The sequence below is a fragment of the Malaclemys terrapin genome, chromosome 2 (genome assembly GCF_027887155.1).
Source record: "Malaclemys terrapin pileata isolate rMalTer1 chromosome 2, rMalTer1.hap1, whole genome shotgun sequence".
Taxonomy (NCBI): domain Eukaryota; kingdom Metazoa; phylum Chordata; order Testudines; family Emydidae; genus Malaclemys; species Malaclemys terrapin.
This window is the reverse complement of record NC_071506.1, coordinates 253,830,360-253,852,423: the sequence shown is the minus strand read 5'-3', so window position 1 is coordinate 253,852,423 and position 22,064 is coordinate 253,830,360. Positions and strand designations below refer to the sequence as shown.

At 39.9% G+C, this 22,064-nt stretch overlaps 1 protein-coding gene across 5 annotated transcripts in view; it reads left to right on the top strand.

Moving 5' to 3' along the window:
* Positions 1 to 22,064, top strand: part of ABI1 (abl interactor 1) — a 127,256-nt gene that overhangs the window by 98,963 nt on the left and 6,229 nt on the right. The window contains exons 4-9 of one of the 5 annotated variants that reach the window (XM_054020748.1): positions 2,696 to 2,796; positions 6,243 to 6,383; positions 9,309 to 9,409; positions 10,519 to 10,599; positions 12,471 to 12,647; positions 16,385 to 16,471. In XM_054020748.1, coding sequence (XP_053876723.1) covers positions 2,696 to 2,796; positions 6,243 to 6,383; positions 9,309 to 9,409; positions 10,519 to 10,599; positions 12,471 to 12,647; positions 16,385 to 16,471 — 688 coding nt within the window. The remainder of the gene's footprint in view (positions 1 to 2,695; positions 2,797 to 6,242; positions 6,384 to 9,308; positions 9,410 to 10,518; positions 10,600 to 12,470; positions 12,648 to 16,384; positions 16,472 to 22,064) is intronic. The other 4 variants (XM_054020750.1, XM_054020749.1, XM_054020751.1 and 1 more) reach the window with 4 other exon arrangements.

Below are 22,064 nucleotides of genomic sequence, written 5' to 3'. Positions count from 1 at the left end.
AATACCAATACCATATCATGTGATACTCCAAAATTGATCCGGGTACTCCACCGGAAAAGTAGGGAGGGGATCCATGCGTACAACGTGCTACTCAGGCTATACTTTTGCTGTTTTGGCATAGGGCTGCTCCTGATATTCTCATTTGAGTAATAAGGAAAACGGCTAAAAATGGTTAGTTGAGTAGTCATCAAGAAAAATCTTGGATTTTCTAGTGCAATTGACTGATTATTGGTGAAAGGAACATCTAAGGTTAGCTAATCTGTAAGCTTTTTTTATTCCTGTATTCTTAGACAATGTGGCTACAATTTTTAGTGTTTGAAATAAAATGCAGCTCCCTGAATCACTGCTAGATGTCTGCATCCACTCTGCAGAGGAGGCGGAGCATGATGGAACAAAGCGGTGCGGGGGAAGAATCATTTATTTGTAGATAGTCCTGACCAAAAGAACTAAATGATCTGAGAAACCTGGATGAATGAGACTATGCTGGGAGACCAGGGTGGGGTGAGGGGTGGGGGTGGGACTGAGATAAAAGGAGGGGTTAAGTGTTTGAGAGACCTGGGAGGAGTTCTGAGCTAAAATGCCATGCTTTCTTTAAGTCTTCAGCTGGAAGGTTAGGATCTATGGCCTTCTTGATCTCTTAGCAGAATTCCTTGTTTTACGCCATTGTCCTTAGCAACTGGAAAAATTAAAAAGGGAAGGAACATAGTAGATGGGGAGACAAAAGCAGATTCATTGCTAAAAGCTTTGTTTTCCAGGAAATTAGTAGCTGTTTTAAAAATATAGTGCTCGGGGATGATACCAGTCTGACAATCTTGGAGACTGAACTTCTGTATTCATCCATAGAACAGGTGCGTCAGAGACGATAGTAGCATAAACATCCTTAGTCTGCCTCTTGCCAATAAAATTCAGTCCAGACTTAGAGTTGGAGGGACCCACTCTAGTTCCACTTCCTATATCTTGACTACTGCTGAAACTGCCAACAAGGATGCTAGATTTCTCATTACGTGGACAACTTTTCTTTAGGGATTGGTCAGAAAATGCCAAACTGCTTCCAAACAGCCAACAAAAGGTAATGACTTTTTACCACTATCAGTATTGCTTCCCCCAGCCACTCAAAAACTGAGGCAGGTATCTTTTCCCTCCTCCCTCCCCCCAATAATTAAAAAAATACATTTTGTGTTCTTTTTATGTTTTCTGATTTTTGAGCCTTTAGGATAACCTGAAGTCACATTTTTATGCTTTCCTTTGCAACCATGAGGGCTAGAAACATACTACTTTTTAAAAACAAAAGCAGAGATCATCATCTGACTCCAAAAGTCAGAACTTCAAGACAAATGCTAATTTTGATGCTGGCAATAAAATCATAAGAGCTGGCACTGCTGCATTAGTGACCTGGATTGGATTTCAAGCAGCAACCTAGAGCGGTGAAAGGGTCTGTTGCATATCCAGTCTGAGAATTCCCTTCTTTGAATTCTTTTTTGCCATTCAGTGCAGCAGGTAGGACTTCTCCATTCTGGGTTCTATTCCCAAATTACTGATAGTTTAATACATTCTGTAATGTGTGATAGAGATTGTATAGCGAATGTGTGGTTTTGATATTTTATAACTATAAAATGTTCTTGGTCTTGGATTAATGTCAACCAAACATCTTAAACTGGTTTTAGAAACTTAAGGCTGGCAAGAGGCATGTGTCCCTTTTGCTGGCCACGAGGGTAATAAATGTAAGTTTAAGTGTTTCGTTTGGAGATGCCTATTAATTGTGATGTTTGTCCTGTGACTGCTTATGAGCTCATGAGATCTTTACCAGCATACCTGGGATGCAATGTAAGTTTAGGGAAATGAATTACTGTTGTTTTTGTTTTTTTATTAAAAAACGTTGTCCTATCAGTTGTGATAGATCTGCTATTAATTTCTGCTTTCCCCCCTTTTTTTTGCCAACGTTAAGTGGCTAAAAGCCAAGGTAAGAAGAATCATTTCTCATTTGACCCACAGTGCCTCATTGTATTGATAGTTGAGGCTGCAGAGCCATTAAAACTGAAAGCTAGAACTCTCCTCTACTTCTCTCTGCTTTTCATAGGTTATTTAGGTTAAATAAGCTCTACTTCAGTGCAGATTTGCAACATTTAGCCTGGATGTGTTAATATATCAGTGATATATTGACATTTGCATTTATACATAGATATATTAATTTCTCTAACACATGTAGCGCTTTGCTCTGATTGGTAGATGCCTTGATCCTATCGACTTACATTTTTTTATAGGAGGTTTCCCAGACAATATGCTTGACTGTGCTAGTCAAATAGCTGAGCTAAATTGAGTGAGAAATTTTGAACGAAGACTGACAGTTTTATAGAGTCAGCTTTAATTTTTTATTTAAAATATTCATAGTGGAACTGACACACAAATGGAATGTAATAGTAATTTAAAGAGGGGAAAGGGGAAGACTTTTTTTGCATGAACTTGTCATCTGCTTAATTTTCAGATGTACTTCAGCTGTAAAATGACAGTTAAAAACAATATGAAACTTACGTTTAGGGTTTGTTTCCTTTTCCTGTTGTCTTCTCTAGTGTGTAGATAAAACCAGCTGTTCAATAGCTGTCTGGGAATCCTCACTTCCTATTCTTACATTAAAAAATAACTCTCAAAAGTAGAGACATTTAAGTATAAAAATAAAAACATGTTCCCCTCATTTCAGCATGGAAATAACCAGCCTGCAAGAACTGGCACCTTGTCAAGGACAAATCCACCTACACAAAAACCACCAAGTCCTCCTATGTCAGGCCGGGGAACTCTGGGGTAAGAATGAGACTTTCATCCAGCCTCTACAAGAGAGAGTTCTAATTGTGCAGATATCAATATTGCCTGGATAAGTGAGTATGTGAAGGCTCTGACTACCCTCTGGGCTCTAGTGAGTTAGACATATCACCTTTCCATACTAAACATTTGAAATGTTCTGATTCTTTCAAAGGGGCTTCATTTAAAAAACTGTCTTTTCATGGCAGTATTTTTATATTACAGATTGAAGTGGCTGAGGTTTGTTTTCATTTCTTATAGTAATCAGGCAGAAATATTATTGCATATTTAATAAAAATGAATTTCGATTAAGGTTCTCATTTACACTAACAAAGCAAAAGGATTTCAGTGTTAATCTTATTTTGTTGCTAACTCACTCTTGATTCCTTGACAGAGGAGAGTTGTGAAAATGCATTCCATGCGTTGTGCAATATTTAAGGAAAATGTGTGTGGAGAGAAGTTAAGGATGTACTGGCAACACTAACTCTCATTTGTTTGCTCATTTGAATGAAAATTTTAATGCTTAATTGAGGGAACTGCAACCCCCAGCACAACCACTTTCTACTTCAGCTTCTGTTTCACTGCTGTTTGACCTCTGTACATCAACAGATTATTATGAAATGGATTGAAATGGTGATACTTGAAAACACTGAGTATATAGAATGCAATTCTGTTTTGGACTATTGTGTGAGGCCTTTTGGTTGAGATCTTAAACAGAAACTCCTGTCTAGGGATGTTGCTGTTCACGGTCACTTGAATCTTTGCCTTTAACATGTAGGGTACGGTAGATGGAACGTGAGTGCTGGTGGGCTGGCAAAGATTTAGCAGCTACGGATGAGTTAGTTTTCCAAGTTGGGGAGCTGAGTAATGGTGGGATTGGTTACAAGGCAGCTCACAGTGGGGATCAAGAGAGCCAGGCAAGAAAAGTGGGGGGAACTACAGCCCCCTTTAAAAGAGTGTTGCAGGGCTCTGGAAGCACTGAAGACTTTAATCCTGATGCAGTGCTGCACTGTCACTGTTTATATATCAAAATGTAATAATGTACTGTGTTTAGTTAAAACAAAACAAAAAAACTCTCCAGGGTTTTTGTTTGCTTGGAGTGGGTTATGGATCACTCAGAAGATTCAATGAGAATCTTGATCCACTGTTGATTAGTATTGCATAGGCTCCAGTTACCTGCTTGATTGAGACCATCCCACCAGAGAGTATGCTGTATTTCAGCTGTGGGTAGAGTGAAGTGTGCTGGGATCCTTCAGGAAACAGTGGATAAAGATCATGGGTGAAATCCTGGATATTGAGGGGAAGAGATGATTGGTTGGGGGAACGACCAAAATACACAGCAAGGATTACATCTTTTACATCTATCTCTTTCTTTTTGAAAGAGTGTTGTGTGCCGTTTTTTATCTTTTGGCATCGAAGTGCATGCATCTAGAATATTTTCTGCTACTTTACCTCAAGCATGCAAAAATATTGCCAGAAACCACAAAGTTTGCTGCTTTTTCTTTCCATTTGAAAACTGTTGATAGAAATTTAAAACCAACACAAAATATGCAATTTTAGGAGTGTAACAGAGCATGTTAGCAGCACACTTAAGAGTAGGCACTGCCACCTGGTCATTTGCTGGGGCTTGGCCCTTCTAAGGCAAAGGAATTCTGGGAAATGTAGTTGGGCCGGGAGGAAGAGGAGCGTCCAAAGATCAGGTAACAAAGAAGGAACCAGGTGCTTGTGGGAGGGGATCTATAAGAAGGAGTTTGAGCTCAGTATAACAGAGACCTGGAGGGAGCAGGAGGTCTAGGAGAACTAGGAAACAGCTTCTCCCAGGCAGAGTAGGAAAAGCTTAGAAGAAGTTGGACCAAGTAGAAAAAGCATCACAGGAAAAAATGAAGCAAGGGTGTGATGGGAAATGGACAGCCACTGCCTGCTTAGGAGCCCTAAATTAGAATGTAGACTAGCAGGGAGGGCTTGAGATCCTTTGCAGTTCCACCTGAAGGTAGTAGGTATTAACACCACATTGATAGAAAAAGGAATGACTGAGCTCTGTGAAAGGAACTACTGAGAGAGAATGTTCAGAGCCTTGAGCAGTGGAAAGCCTACTTGCTTAACTGGATTCTGTCCATTAGCCAAGTCAGCTCCGAGGAACTGGAGTAGGGGGAATTATATATGCAGATTATATAAGAGAGTCATCATAAAACACAGCTATAGAAACATGGGCTACTCCATTTCCTCCCCACATTTTGTCCAGAAGTGGAATACCCATTGTTAACATCCTATGTTTTTTTTAAATTGTGAGGTTATTCCTATTGGAAGTCTGTGTGAAGTCTTTTTACTTTGCAGTTTCAATCATATTTGTGCTCTAGTTATAAGAGATTAAGATGCACACACGTCTTTCATTTTCTGATGATTGATCTTTCTGACACAACAGAAGCCCAATGGCAGCTCATATTTTAAAACTTTCTCTAGTTCTGTGTATGATAGAAACTCACTGATTCACAAATCCATACAAACAACTGGGCTATTGTTTATCAGGAATGGTTTTAGTAATAGTGAGGTCTAGTGCTCCTGAGACATTTTGTAAGAATTCTAAGTGTAACACAATATGTTCACTAGGATAATATAAAGTAACTTAATTAAAACTAACTACAGCAGATTACTGAATATATCATAGTTTTTGTGATGCATTGGCCTTGCTTTTTTGTCTTGCTTACCAAATTCAGAACCTTGCAATGGGCCCCCTAATAATTAGTAAGGTTCTACTATATTGCTGAGTCATTGAATTAATATAATGTATGTTTAAGTTGTAATCTAACAAGAAGCAGCACAATGATTAAAGATGTTCATAGTCTCCCATTTCCTCCCCATCTGTGAGCTCCCTCAAAAAAGGGAACAGGGACTCCAAACATGCTCCTGGTGTGAGAATGTGAATACTTTTTAGCAAAATAATTTTTAGGACATTTGTACCTCCCTCAAAATGTTCTATGTAAACATTATCTTAACTACTGTTGAAGGGCACCACTGTAATAGATAAGTGTGCATTGCATAGCATGTGCATATAGTTGTTGTAATCTGACGAGTGTTTTGTGGCCATGTGTTTGATGTTTTTGTTTTTAAATTAGCTTTTAGCTTAAAGGAACATACAGCTTGGCCTTAACTGTATGAAAGCATTTTCAAAAGAATTTTTTTCAGTAGGTTTTATTTCATATATTACCTAGACACTGAAATTTCCCTTTCACCTTTTAAAATATAATTTGTCCTGGAAAGGTGACTAAAATTAGTCCCTTTAACATGTTGAGAACGAAACACCTATTTAATTTGCCACTTTCAGAGATGGTTTCTATATGGTAATGTTGGGTCACTGTGCAGTGATCTTAAGTGAAGGTTTAGGAAAATAAATGGTTTCATTACTTTAATTAAAGCTTTTTCTCTCCTCCAACCCACTTTCATTTGACTAGACGAAATACTCCTTACAAAACCTTGGAGCCAGTTAAACCTCCAACTGTTCCTAATGATTACATGACCAGTCCTGCCAGACTTGGAAGCCAACACAGTCCAGGAAGAACAGCTTCCTTAAACCAGAGACCAAGAACACACAGGTAGAGTACATTGCTTCTAATTCTATAGTTGTGTCTTGACTGGCATGCTGACACTCACCAGCATTGCAGCAAAGCTTTATGCCTGGCTTCTTCTAAGGTGGATGGAGAAGACAGATGTAGTTTAAATACCTTAGATTCTTCTTTATACATGGTGCTGTCTGGATTTGGTACTTCTAGATCTATTAACTTCACTAGGATCTGTATCAATTTTTCAAATTTAATGCTACAGAAGCTTTGTTTGTTTGTTTTATATGTACATACACACACAGAGCTTTGAGTGCACGACTTATTCTCTTCTATCGTTTTTTGCCTCATCAGAATAGGCAAAATTTCAGAAATTATAGGAGTGAATAGAGAGATGGAATATCTGTCAGACTATTTAACTTATTTCAGACTTTAGGCCGGGATAGGTGTACAGGTAAGTGCTTTCACTGCTGCTAATTGTATAGGGAAGCCGTTCCTGATTAGAAAATACTTTAATGAAGTTTGCCTGTCAGAAGTGTGGTTTGCTTTTATTGTTCAGAGAAAAATTCTGCTTGTGACATGGTAGATTGACAATATTGGAAGCTAAAATTTATCCACAGAACCAGTTCAGCAGTGCCAGTCAGCTTCCTCATACTGAGGCACGTTGGCAGAACAGTACTTTCTCTGGGGAGATCATCTCTTGGGATGAGAGAGTAGTGCTGTCTCTATACCTATTGACTATTTGCCCTTTAAATCTGTTTGAGGCTTCAATACAGTCTCTGGTCAAACTGCAAGAAATAAATTGACAATGGCTACCTGAATACAGACAGGATTCAGACAGTGGTTTATTGTCCCAGGAATAGATATGATGTGATTGTTTCAATGTTTAATAGCATAATGGCAGTTCAGGGAGTCCTTATGGATTTTGGGAAAACATGTTAACTTCATCTTTGAGCAGCTTGCTGTCAGTTGAACAATATTGTCAGATTAAAGTATTTTATAAACCAGGATGCAATCTGTTTAATTGGCAGCCATACAATCTCCCTTTTTTTGTCTAACAAGATCTTCTTTGTAGACTGCAGTTAATCTTCAGCATACAGAACACTAATATTGAAGGAATTATCTTGGCTCCCAGTTCAGATCACTGATTTTCTCTTTCGATAGTAAAGTTATTGTCTTAAGATATTTTTTGAATGATCTGTACCTGACTCCTTGCTAGCAATTTATATATGGTTGCACAGAAATGGTAAATAAAGTGCATTGAGTGCTACTATATTTTTATTAGGATGGATATGTAGAAATGGCTTTTTAGTTGCAGGGCACCACATCCATTTAATTCTCTGTTGAAATTTTGTAAATACAAGTCTTGGCTAAAGGCATATTTATTTAATTTGTCCTTGGATTCTTACTCTGTCCCCTAGTTTCCATTTGGTTGAAAAATATGTAATGACCTCCAAGATGTTTGCATGAAAAAGTTATCAAAATTATTATCATTGCTCTCTCTGGTTAGTGGCTGGGCTAGTTGCAGTAGAATTGTTAATGACTCAAAATAAACTTGAACACAAGTATTCATTTAGGAAAAGGAGACTTCTTCAGCATTATAGCACACATCACTGGAATTACAAATAGTTTATGCTTGAACCCTTTTCACACCCAATTTATCATTACAGTAACTCCTCACTTAAAGTTGGCCCGGTTACGTTGTTACGTTGCTGATCAGTTAGGGAACATGCTCATTTAATGTTGCGCAATGCTTCCTTATAATGTTTGGCAGCCGCCTGCTTTGTCCACTGCGTGCAGGAAGAGCAGACTGTTGCAGCTAGCTGGTGGGGGCTTGGAACCAGGGTGGAGCAGCAGCCCCCCATCAGCTCCCCACTCCAAGTTTCCCTGAACAGCAGCTGCCCAGCAGGCTATCCTTTGCCGGCTGTTCAGCTGTCCCTCCCCCCCACAAGCTGCTCCCCGGAGCTTCCTGTTTGCTGTGGAGGGGAGGGGGGAAGAAGGGGGCTAATGTCAGGGTGTCTTCCTGCCCCTGCTTATCCCTTCTCTATATAGAGCAGGAGGGAGACACAACAGGGCTCAGGACCGAGAAAGCTGGCCGCAGCTGCTGTCTCAACTTCCTGATCTTTTTAAAGGCAATGTACTTAGTGTGGTGTTAGCATACTTAAAGGGGCAATGCACCTCTCTCTCTCTCTCTCTCACACTCACAGGATGTGTGTTTCTGTCTGTCTGCCATGCTGTCTCCCCTCCCTCCATTTGTGCTGCCTTGTAAAGTGTGAGGCTACATTAACAACAATGTGTTAACCCTTGAGGGCTCAGCTGAGTGCTAGTTCATCATTTAGCAGGAAGGCATTCCCTGGGAAATATCCCACCCTAACTTCACCACCTCAACCAAGCTTCACAATCATGATTGCTGGGTACAGAATTAAATTGTTTAAAACTTACACTATATGTCTACAAAATATATAGATTGGAAAAAAAAATTCCCTGGAACCTAACCCCCCCATTTGCATTAGTTCTTATGGGGAAATTGGATTTGCTTAACATTGTTTCGCTTGTTTGCATTTTTCAGGAACATAACTACACCATAAAGTGAGGAGTTACTGTACTTAATTTAAGGTGCCTGGAACCATTACAGTATTCACATTGGACTGATAGCTGTCTAGATCTTGTATAGTTGCTTACATTTGTAGTTATAAGTAATTAAAAGCCATGGATGTATAAAAAGTGGCTAACAGCTTAGCTAGTGATATCTGTATCTACTAGAGTTTTAATACATTTTGATTTAATGATCTGAGGACGGTAAGTAATAGGGGTTTCAGGAACAGTCAGTCTACAGGGGGTTTTTCCTCACATTTATGTAATTGAGCTAATTTATTTGGTCGCTGTTCAGATAAGTGATATGAATGTTGGTGAGGCTGTATGGAAAGCAGTGCTGACATGTCATCTCCTCCTCCCCTTTAGTGGTAGTAGTGGAGGAAGTGGCAGTCGAGAGAACAGTGGAAGCAGCAGTATTGGCATTCCCATTGCCGTGCCTACACCTTCGCCACCAACTGTTGGGCCAGGTATTTGAGGTTCTTTTTATGATACCTAATACTGCAATGTGACTCATTCAGACATTTTCTCATAAATGTCAAGGGAGCCTTGAAGTTCTCATCCTTTCCCTTTTGAAGAGGTTGGAAGAGAATCACTCCCAAAACAAACAACAAAATGACAAAAATGGTCAGCTGCTATTTTTTTCATTCATTTTTATTCATTGCATTGTAACATGATTTTTAAAAAAATCAGGATTATCTTTTCTTTTTAAGATATAAGGAACAGGTGGAATCCATGCTTTCAAACGCCTGTTGACAAGTAGACATTTTTAGATGTCCTGAGAAGAAGAAACAGCCATTCTGTATGCATATGATCGGAATTGTTTTTTGAAATAGTCTATTGATTTTTATCACTTACCATTTAGAAAATTATTTACAATTTTAAACAAACTTCTTCTTTCGATTAAACCACTAAAGGAGATTGAAAGAAAGCCTAGGAATAAACAAACACCATCAATAGTGAAATTCAACAACATCCACCAGTGTGATTAAAACCAAAGTGAATCGTAGTGTGAAAATCATTTAAAGCTTATTGCACAGCATCAAAAGCACGTGCCTCTACCATGTGAGTTGGAGAACTTTTAGCGATTTGAAGATGCTGTAGTTGGCTGTTACAGTCAAGAGCTAAGACCGTAAAGTAAGACATGATCATTGGCCTAGTGAATGTGTGTCACATAGGCATGGTAAGCTATTTTGGACAAAACATTGACCATCCTAGTTTCAGAAACGAGAGTGGTGGTATTCACAAGTCAGATTTTTACTCTGAGGTGGAACTTTGCTGTTGTATCTTGTTTCTTTGTTTACAAATGTTCACTTCTTACTAAGTCTTAAGGCCCACTCTGTGTTCTTGGCCTGCATAGGGATCTGCATGCATGGATCTTACAAAGCACCCCAGTAAAATCGATAGGTACTCCCTGCAGGAGAAAAGGTGTGCAATTGTAGAACCCTTTGCAGGATCGGGGCCTGTGTGTATAATGTTGAATATTTTCTTATACTGTAAAGTCTCTGCGTTCCTGTTGTCTTTTAAAATGTAGCTCTTTTGCCATTAGCCTAACTGGCAATATGAACTATTTTATTAGCACAAATTTCTGTTCCTCCTCCTCCTGGAGTCCCGCCAGCACCACCACTGCCACCACCTCTCCCGATGGGCAGTACGATAGGTGAGACTTGTGTCAGCGCTGGCGTGATTGCAGTTATTTGACATAATCAATAATAAACTCCTTCTAATGGATTTATAGAAGCAGTTTGCCTTTTGTAGTGGGGTGTACGTGATCTGGTGTAGTCCTCAATGTTAGTGGGTTTTTTTAACAAATCTAATCCCAACTAATTTCCTGTGGTGAAAGCCTCTGAAGGTAAATAAATAAAATATGGAAAAACTATATTAGTTGCTTTGAATCCTAATATTCCCACTAAAGCTAAAATCCAGTTAACAATGTGAGTTCAGATTGAGTGTAGTCCTTGTTCATATGTTCTTGTGTTTGGGAGAGGGGATGGGAAAACAAGAAGTTCACCAATAAAGTACACCGTAGTTTGAAAACAGTAGTGGGTAGAGTGGAGATGGTGCATACAGGGATTTCTCTTGTGAACTGATTATGAAGGAAAATGTAAAAGGAAAAGCAGAAATGTCTGGCTCGGTGACTTGGGTACAATTCTCTGATCCTTCATGGAGATACAAAACCGGGAGACTTCAGGAATTCTCCTGCATGAGCCAATGAGAAGATACAAGTGACTTGCTTCCTGGTAGATTTGGGTGGGATGGTGAAGGAAATCAGTTTTCATTGCTCTTTGGCACTTTAATGCTTGTGAATCCAAGGTGCTTCAAAGTCATTATTAAGGACCCTGTCAGTTTGTCTCCTCAAGCTGCGCAGTGAATGACACGCATAGCTGTTAGTGAGGGGTTTTGAGAGCATTCCTTAGAGAACTTTTAGTTCACCATCCCAATCAAGGACAGTTATTAGAATTCATTCTCTTACCTCAAAACTAACTTTAGAGGCTTTGACCCATATAATCCTTGTACACTTTCTCTTATCTGAAATAAGTGAAAGTGACTTTGAATAGTGTTATATTAGTCTGTAAACTTCAGAATGTACTTTGTGTGTGTGTGTGTATGTATGGTATGTGTTTACATCTATATGCATGTAGTAATATTTTACTCCAATACTGTTACTACATTTGGAATCTGAAAAGAACTTGTACATTGGCAAAAAGAGGTCAAGCAACACAAGACGCTCATCGGTTTGCATAGTGTGAAATTCTGACTTTTGTGACACACGCACACATGAAATAGCAAAAATGAAAAAAGATGGACTGTTTATTCATTACTAATCTGCAATATTGAGAATGTTGCAGACCAGATGTGAGGCAGGTAGGAATTGGTGTTGATCTCTCAGAAGAATGCTGAAATATCTTGTGTTGACTATTCTAGTTTGTTAATGCAAGTTCCCTATATGGAAGCACAGTTGTTAAGCAGTAGAAATTATAAATGTGGAAAGTGTCTTAGAATCGTATCACTCTGTTTTTTATGCTTGATTGAGCACCCAATTTAAAAACTTTGTTCTGGTGGTGATGGTGTCCTTTTCTCCCCCTATTTTTCTTAACCTACACAAATATGCTTTTTCTTTGGCTAGATTGAAGGCATCTGTTTCAGAATGCAAAAATGTTTGCTTTCAAGAAGATATGCAACCTTCTCAAAGTGTGCTTCTTTCTTTTCGTTTAACAGGTAGTGCAACACCAAAAATTCAGTTAAATTAGGAAACAAGCTGATCCAACATTCTGTATAAGTGGGTTAAAATAGCTACAACATTTCAGGAAACATAAATGAGATCTTTTTATGAATGTTATTTATGTATTTTACATGGCTGATAGCACAGGACTGGTATAACAAGATGTTTCTTTTTTGTTTTGTTAATATCTCGCTGTTGGTTTCAAGTATTCACCATGTTCTGGGTCTTTTTTCTGTTTTCTGCATTCTGTCCTAAGTAATACTTGGCTTAAGTCTTCTTGTTGGTTCCTTTTCGCTACTGCTTTTCAGCTGCTCCTGGTTCAGCTCCTGGTTCCCAGTATGGCACAATGACCAGGCAAATTTCACGACACAACTCTACCACTTCTTCAGCATCTTCTAGTGGATACAGACGGAATCCCTCTGTGACTGCCCCATTTTCTGCTCAACCTCATGTTAATGGCGGGCCTCTCTATTCTCAAAACTCAAGTAAGCCTCTGCGCTTTGCTGTTATGCAGCAATCATAGAATGTTTTGAGCTGAATGATTTGAAGTATGATTTCTCTGATAGGCAACAATCAGAATCCAAATGCTGTTTGGTTTTCTCCCTCTACTTGAGAAAAATAGCAAAAAGGTACACTTTGCCTCCTTTGAATTATACACAACACTTTTTCCCTAGAAAGTGATCAAGCAGTTAATGTAATGGGTAACACCAGGCTTACCTAATTAATTATAAGCAAATGTTACTTAGCATTTCAGGTGTGCTGGGTGTACTTTTGTGCACACAGTCCAAAAATATAAGCTCTTCTGAAGGGAGAACTAATTTGGTAGGATCTGGAATATTGGCTGTAGAGAGAGCTATTGTTTAAAACTGGACCATTAATATTTCAAATACATTATGAATGTTCCTGTTCTAATAAAAATTTAAATGAGGAGAAAAATTGTTGGCTATCACTGTTAAATGTCTTGCTGTCTGATACTGAGACCACAGGATAAAATAGCTGGAAATCATGTTCCTTGCACAGCGTTAATATTACCTGCTTTCCTCTCTTATTTCATTTAATAAATAACCTTATGGGATTTCTCCAGTACTTGAGTTCCCTTTAGGCCTTTCACGTCTCAGCACTAACTGCAATAGCATGATTTAAAGAACTGATTAGGGGACAGAAATATATCGTCACAATGTTTTTTTTTTTAATGGTTTAAAATATTAGCATAGTCATTACTAAATCCCCTGTTTATGTTTAAAATATTTAAGAAGAGGGGAATTGTGAAAAGACTGATGTGGAATGAAGCAGAAAAACCTGTGGATGTACAGCTAGCATACCCCTGCACTCACACATCTAGTGGAGTCACCTAGCCAGCAGAGCAAGAACACAATGCCCATACTACACCTTTCCCAGCTGTAGAAGTTCACTGTTACACCCCGGCTCTGCCTTCCAAATGTCCAGCTTCTCCCCTCCCTCCTGCTCATCCCAAGCACCCCGTCCTCCAAATTCCTTACCTGAACTCGTGCCTCTCCTGGGTCCTTCTTCCAGAGTCTCTCACTCCTCCCCCTCCCCCCCACCTGAGTCTGAGGTGGTGGGGGAACAGGACAGGGGTGATTTGGTCTCTTCTCTGCAGCAAGCTCATCCCCTTCCCTGGCCTGTCAAGCTGGCCGCCTCCTGCTCCACACTGGATGGGGGAAGCAGGCAGCAGAAGAGATGAGCCAGTTCCAGAGAGCAGCATGCCACCTGCCCAACAGGGCACCCCTAGAAGCAGGGTGCTGCAAAGCAGGACCTCCTCCCTGAGCAGCTGATTGGTTAGCTGGGGGAAGTGCTGACTACTGAGCACTGCTGCACTTAAGCAGATTTGGTCTGTGCCTCTGCTGCCTCCCTCCCTCTACTGCAGGTGAGGGCCTGAAATTTAGGTAGCAAACCAGTGTTCCTCTCGTCCCTACTCGCAGCTAAATTATGCCCATCAAATTATGGTCATGCGCACACACAACCCCAAGATGGATTAATAATGCCCTACTGCTTGTCTCACCTAGTTTCAAAGATACCTTTCTGCTAGCTGCAACTTTTGCTACATCATCATCTCTCTGATATTTTTGCTCTGCAGTTGCAAGAGAATCAAGGACTGTCTTGGTGCTGCTCTAGCGTTATGTATGTGATATGTGAAAAACATTTAGATTAAGAACTTCCCCACTGATCTAGAGTTCATTTTCAATGAAAAACAATTTTATATAGATGGAAAGCCCCTGGGATGGTCAACATCTATTTATTTTTATTTTATTTTATTTTATTTAAACTAATATTTACCTTCCTCTTCTCCCCCAGGCCCCTCAGACATACTCAGTCCCCTTCATTTTCTCCACACACTTCACTGCAAAAATAATTTGTTGTAACTCAGAGAAGCTGTTCATTTTCAATAGTGGTGTTCAGATGCCAAAACTAGATTTAATTTCTAAAATGGGTGAATTGCCTCAAATGTTATGTAACTGATTTTATTATTGAAAATTTAGATTCCGAATGCAATTTCTTTGTTCAAATGCAAGTATAATCCCTTAATCTGGATTGTATACAGTGCTTCAAAACATTGATTTTAGATTTTTTTTTTTTTAAAGGTATTGTGATGGGCATATTTTTTCACTTGAAACTATTTTCATCCACTTCCAAAATGGGTGATTTTTGACATTGTTGTCTTGACAAGACATCCAGTTTTTCCTGTTTCCCCTGGGTTACACTTTCATGTTTACGAACAGTAATTTTTTTCTCTGAAATGTTTGTTTCAGTTTTGTAAACAAATCTGCTTTCTTTTTCCCCTTTCACACGTCTACATTGATAAATTATATGGGGGAAATAGTTGGTTTTGGAATGAACTAAATGCTGCCTTTATTCAGCAAACAATGTTAATTACGCCTTTGTTTTAAAACTGTTGCTTGCTCAGAAGAATAGAACCTCTTTCAATTTTATGATTCCAGTTAAATTACTCTGCTGAATTCACACCTCACAATGTTTTCATTTATAGTTAAATGTAAAAGTTTTAAAACTGGAAAAAAAATGGCTTGCTTTGTTAAATGAGTTGGTCTATTTTTATCCTCTTGGGGAGATGTTACACCAGAACAGATCTTCGATGGCAGTCTCAACAGAGTTCAAGGCTTAAATGTTAATGGAGCTGAACTACTGTCCTCTTCCAGCCTGAGTCTGACACACTTTGGTCAGTCAGTGCAGGGGAGCTTGTGTTGCTACTGCCTGTGCTTTATAAAGAGAGGACTTCAGTTTCTAGGCAGTCAGCCCTGTGCCTTTTTAATGAGCACTGACTGCACATACACTTATAAAGAACACTAAACCCTTTGCTCTATAAAATGAATAGATCAACAGAACACAGTTCAGAGGATGTGCACTCGTACATTTCAACTAATTGGATGAGAGTTCTGCATATGCATGGGAGGGCCATTTGTACCATTGGAACCTACACCCGCTGTCAGATTGCTTGGTGGCTCGTATTTATAGAAGGCTTTAAAAAAATTGAAAACAAAATTTTATGCTGCTGGAAACCAATTTACAAGCTATTGTGTGTTTCAGCCAATGGGAGAGCAGGTCTTTCTTGTAAACCAATAAAAATACAATAGATCCACAGTAGCATAGTAAATAGTGAAGCACTTAAGTGACTATCTATGAGAAAATAATCATTGGTCATTCAGTATGAAATAATTTATAATAGCTGGAGTTGCAGATTGTCTGCTCCTATAAACACATTTTTGCTTTGCATCAAATTTATTTTATATATTCACCATATGTGTCTGCTATTATGTAACAGCAGGAGACCACCATCCTCTGAAACCTTGTATATCCCATTAATAATTCTCTTTAAAAATAATCACAGAATTTTGGAGTAATCCTTTTTTTTTTTAACAAGAATAAGGAAGTTCTGTTTTGTGCAGTTTCTAGGTGCTAATCAGTGAAATCCTTCGTTCTCATGTCCTCTGAACTATGAACATTCAGACTGGATTTTGCCTCTGTCAGATAAATATATTTTTCTTTCTTGAGTCACTAATTGGCTAAACATGAATTCAGCTTTAGCTTTGCTTTTGGGAAAACAAACTTGAAGAAGGTTCTTCTGTGTGTGTTCTTGTTCTTTGCATACTTTGTTTTGTGGTCCTCGTTACTGACAGCTGCTCTTGTTTGTTTCCTTTTTTTCCCTTTATCTGTTTGACTTCCCCAATATGGTCTCTGTTGCTACCAGTTTCTATTGCTCCACCCCCTCCCCCTATGCCTCAGTTGACTCCACAGATACCTCTCACAGGCTTCGTGGCCAGGGTGCAGGAAAACAGTAAGTTTGGACAAGCTGAGCTGTCAAAGAGTAGAGCCTGTTTTCTTCTAGCATGCATGGCTGGCAAGTCAGACTCTATTTTGTTTCCTTTTCAGAAGCTAATACCATCTTGCATTCTAGTGCCACTATGCTATTGGAGCTGAAGGGCACACTCTTCAATTTTTTATAACATGTGCATGATTATTACTGACCCATTGAAGGATTGAGCTGCAAATTTATGATAGAGATAAAAATGTGAAATATGTGGCATCTGCTCAGTGTGGATGTAGAAATATATATTAAAAAAAAATTAATTTAGTGTTGCATCCTCCTGCCTAACACTAGTGAGAATTACTTAGTTTGGATTAGAAAGGATGACATAGCCTGTTAAAATATGCACCTGTGTAATTGTTAACTCATAAATGGTAGAAGTTTTTTAGAAAGTCGTGTAGCCAAACAAAAGGAAAGGTGCGGTTTTACTATCTAATGCAAATAGAAGGAGCTTGGAGTTTGCCTCAATTCTTCCCTCTTCCTCCTGTTTTCTACAAGTGAAAACATTCACTAGAATCTGGACATCTTCTGGAAAGTTGAGCAATGATAGTAACAAAGGATCTGATCCTGAGAGGTGCAAAGTGGCTGCAATTTTTATTAACAGTGGACGCTCCTCATGTCTTGCGGGAGCCTTCAGGGCACTGATCCTGCAAGAAGCTGACTCCTTACAGGGTGCTGAGTACCCATAAGAACACTTGAGCAGTCAAGTTTTCACCTTTACCTTGGGGGTATTGTGCACTTCTCAGAATCAGGGCCAAGACAAGGGGCCCAAATGTGACAGTAAGGAGCATGCTATAAACCTTGTATAGAATAAAATAGATAGCATGGCACAAGTTTGCATTTAAAAACCCATTCTCTGTTATAGTGGGCTAGCAATTGCTAGAGATCAAGGTTACAAAATGTTAGAACCCCATTTTTACGTATTAATTTTTCAGAAAGCTATTAGCCTTTTGGACTGAAATTTTCCATGCTTATAGTCCTCCTGAAGGTGAATCCTCTCCATCCAAAAACAAACAAACTTGTGTGTGTATAACCAAAGGAAGAGAATCTGAGCTCACTTTTTAACAGGCCTATGGCAAAAATGACTAAAGTTTGAAACCTGGCCTGGAAAGGGTGAACTTTCCCAATCAAAACTTTACTCAATCAAAAACTTTTTTTTTTTTTTTTAAAGTGAATTGCATTTGAAAACTGGGTAGTGAACATCCAGAGTGGAAAATGGAGTTTTAGGCAGTGGTGCAAAAACTGCATTTTACAAAACTGGGTTTGAGTTTTGCCCAGCTGCTGGGTTTTCACTTACCTACTCCGCAACGAACCCCATTAACAGTATGGCATGAAGGCCACAGAGCAACATAGATAGGCTGGACTTCCATGGCATGAGAGGTTCCCATCCTTATGGATCCGAAATACTTGGAAAGTTGCTTCCTCTGTGGACTCCTAAACCCTTCTTCTGTGGTCCCTGAAAGAAATTCCACAAGACCTACTCTTTTTTCCTGCGCCCTGTACTCCGACTGTGGGTATCTTCATAGAAGAGGATTTTATTCAGACTTCCTAATACCTCTGTTACACAGACACAGCTGATGCAGCACACCTACTTGTATTGTATTGTTTGTTTAAAAAAAAAAAAGATAGGGGTGGGGATTGCTTTAACCCAATCTCCACCTAAACAATAGCAGCAGCACAGGTGCAGGAAGTCACCATGCCCTTACGTTGTACACACCCAAGAGAGGGTTTGAATTTGAAATCTGGATTTGAAACCATTTAAATGTTAATACTGAGAATAGGCAATTTCTGCCCTTCCTTCTCTCCCATTTTATTTTTAAAAAGAAAAATAAATGCAACAGAACAAAGTTAATGTCCCTTTACAGTTGCCCAGTTAAAATCAGTGAGGAAATGTAAAGGTTAAATTTCCAAGAACAGTGTTAACTCTGCCTAGTAGCACATATATAGTACTTTGTTCCCATTTCTCCCATTAAATGTGAAGTTGAATTTGTCTGTTTTAGGAGAAACATTTAAAACAGACTTGTATGCTGCAGCCAAATCGGTGTATCTGTTGGCACTTTGTTTTTAAATAAGCAACCTTATTGTTGAATTAACATACTTCTGCAGTTAATAAGATAAGGCATCTTCACTGGTTGGAACAGGACAAGAATTGATGAGCATGATTAAATAGAACAAAATCCAAAATGCTCAGAGATGGAAATTGTGGGAGATGTTCAATTTGAATTGGAAATACATTTGTGAAATGTGTGCCCAAGATACTGTATGAAACAGATCCAATTCCTATAGTTTCATTTATTTGGGTGTGCATGTTTCTATGTCAAGTGAATTGGGTCAATAAACTATGCCTACTAGCAAGTCCTATTTCACTGTGCAGACAATGACACCTACAAGACATCACTCTCTTATAAAATAAAATGTTTAGTTGGGCAAAGGATTTTGGAAACAGTCCAGTTCATGAAAGTAGCATAAGTGGAGGTTTGTCTGGGAGAAGAATCACTAATGGCTTGGAGGTGAGGAGTAAGAAGGTCTTTTTTAAAAAAAAAAAATTAATTTCTGCTAACCTCACACACATCCAAAGCTTCACTCATGATCACCATGTTGTCCCTCCCTGTCCTTTATTTGCTTGTTACTATTAGCATATTACACTCTAAATGTAGGGCTGTAGAACCCTATGGTTTGAGCCATAACATCTTGGATCTGTGGTTTCATCAGATCTGTCCTATGTTAAGCAAGGTCAGACTGGGATGGTACTAGGACTGGAGACGTCCAAAGAACGTTACTGATGTTGGCGATCCAGTTGGGGGCACTGATCCAGGGCCCCCAGAACAGTGCAGTGGGACGCGATGCAGCTAGTGGTGCTATAAGGTGAAATTTCAAAACAAGGCCCAGACACTTGTATGGAATTATTACACTTTTTTTTGTGCTAACTCTGGTGTTCTGCTCAGGTTCTGGCCCACCAATTATATTACTCCTAACTAAATTATTTCTATAGGAGATGCCAAATATATGGCACATGGGCTGAATCTGGCCAGTGGGGCACTTGCTTCTGGCCCCAGTGTTCATGAAAGGGATTTGTCCCACAGCTGCTCGGCTGCAGCTTGTTCACAGGAACTAGAAGGAAACCTGAGTGGGAGGAGGGAGCTCCTGCCAGACTGGGCACAGGTTCCATCACTGAGCTACTCAGTCAAGGCTCAGAGCAGAGGCTTTCCACCCTCTCTCTCTGTGCTGTTGCTGCCGAGCATGCTGGGATCAGAATTTCATCTGGGTACAGTGGTGTTCATTTTTTATCCTAAACTGTCATGTAAATTGTTGTGCATTGTTAAGTAGCTGTCTTACTCCTCCACAGAGGGGACTGCATATGTAGATTTGATTGGATACAAACAGATCTTTGGCCTCTGTCCTGGTTGGCAGGATGATCAGTAGCAGGGAGTGAATGGGGAAAGTGTAATGAAATGGTGTCAAGTATCGGGGGTAGCCGTGTTAGTCTGTATCTACAAAAACAACAAGGAGTCTGGTGGCACCTTAAAGACTAACAGATTTATTTGGGCATAAGCTTTCGTGAGTAAAAACCTCACTTCGGATGCATCCGAAGAAGTGAGGTTTTTACTCACGAAAGCTTATGCCCAAATAAATCTGTTAGTCTTTAAGGTGCCACCAGACTCCTTGTTGTTTTTGTAATGAAATGTTTCGTGTTGCAGTGGGAAGGCAGAGGGGCTAAAGTGAGGCGTTTGACCTAGGAGAGCAGTTGGGGGATGTCTGTTGCCCATATAAAGAGGTTAAGATGTAATATGTTGTGGCGTTTCCCATGAATGGGGAAGATGGATCTCCAGCCCTTATTTGCTGCCTGGAGGAGAGTTTGCAAGCCAGTGTTTAGAAAAAACAGTTACTCACCTTCTCCTAACTGTTCTTCGAGATGTGTGTTCATGTCCATTCCAATCACGTGTGCATGTGCCGCGTGCACAGTTGTTGGAAAGCTTTCTTTTAGGAGCTCCCGTCGGGTCAGCTGTGGAGCCCCTTGGAGTGGTGCCTTCATGGCGCTTAATATATGACCCTGCTGACCCGGCCCCTCCTCAGTTCCTTCTTACCGCCAGTGATGGTCGTTGGAACTGCTGTTGCTTGCTTAGCAAGTGCTTCCCTTAGTGTTTTCATATAGTTAGCTTAGCCTAGTCTTAGTTGTTAGTGTATATATTGTATATAGTAAGGTTTGGGAGTGGGGTTTCCCTAATCCCAACCCCACCCCACCCTCTGGGCTCCTAGGCATGCCAAGAGCCCAAGGCTTTTAAACTTTGCGGAACCTGCAGGAAGCCTATGCCAACAAGCAATCCCCACAACTCGTGTCTGTGGGAGGTGCACCAGATAGAAACGTGCAAGATCTGCAGGGCTTTCCGCCCCAGAATTAAAGAGGAGCTAGATTTCCAATTGAAGCAGTTGCTAATGGAATCCGCCCTTCATCCCCAGTCTGCCGCGGACTGCCAGGACCCTGCACCGAGAGCGTCTGACTGTATGGAGTGCCTTGGCATCAGTACGTAACACGGTGCCGCGGAGGGACTCTAGTCTAAGAGACCCTTGGCACCGCCGTGTTCTGACACCGCAGGATGCACAGACAATCCAGCACCGCTTGTATTCACCAGTGCTGTAAAAGCGGCATAAAAAAGCTGCCAGGGCACTCCCTGGTGCAGAGAACAGTGGGACCTGCAGGAGTGTGTGAATATCAGAGGCTTGGGGGAAGGAGTCTGGGGCCTGTATGGCAAAGGTTCTCTAGGGAGAGCTGCTGTACGGTTCTTGACTGATATTTTTCCATTCTGAATATTGGTGATAGATGGGTTTGAGCAATAATTTGTACTTCCATTTTTTCCTTTCTCCCTATCCCAAAGCCACTAGTAATTGTGCTGATATTGGAATCTTTTTAGAGATTGAATATTTTGAATCATGCATTTAATTCCTCATGTATCTCCCCTGAGAACAGTGGCTGCCTATCCTCCATTTGCATTAATTCACTAATTGAATCCAGGGCGTGTGCTCATAGACTATCCTGCAAGATAAGGGTCTGTACAAAGCTTTGCCTCTGAATGTGTAGTATTCTGTTTTCTCTTACCTAGTCAAATCTGATATACTAATGACTTCCCTCCCTTCTTGTCCTACACCAGATTTTGTAAAAAGATAATTCTCAAAGTAAGACAGAAGCAAATAAATTAGTGCTCAGAATAACAGAAATGAAGTATATACAAAATGCATTAACACAAGATTTGCAAAACCATGTCAAACCACTGATTCATCATGGTGCCCAGTTACCTCCTGGTTCTGAGGATGCCCGTCATCCCCTTGCATATGTGTATATTGCATCTAGTCACTTGTCATACATGGAGATGGGACAAAAATTCTTTCTATCTGCTGGCAATCAGCTTATGCCCTCTGGAGCATGTGCTTTGACTCTAGTAGCATTTATACATAGATTTGACCACTAATAACATAGTTGTGTTTTGTAGCTTTAACCTGTAAAGCCTTTGTTTCTAAGCAGTGCATGGTATTGTAGTGCATGCTCTCTTTCTCTACAATGCACAGC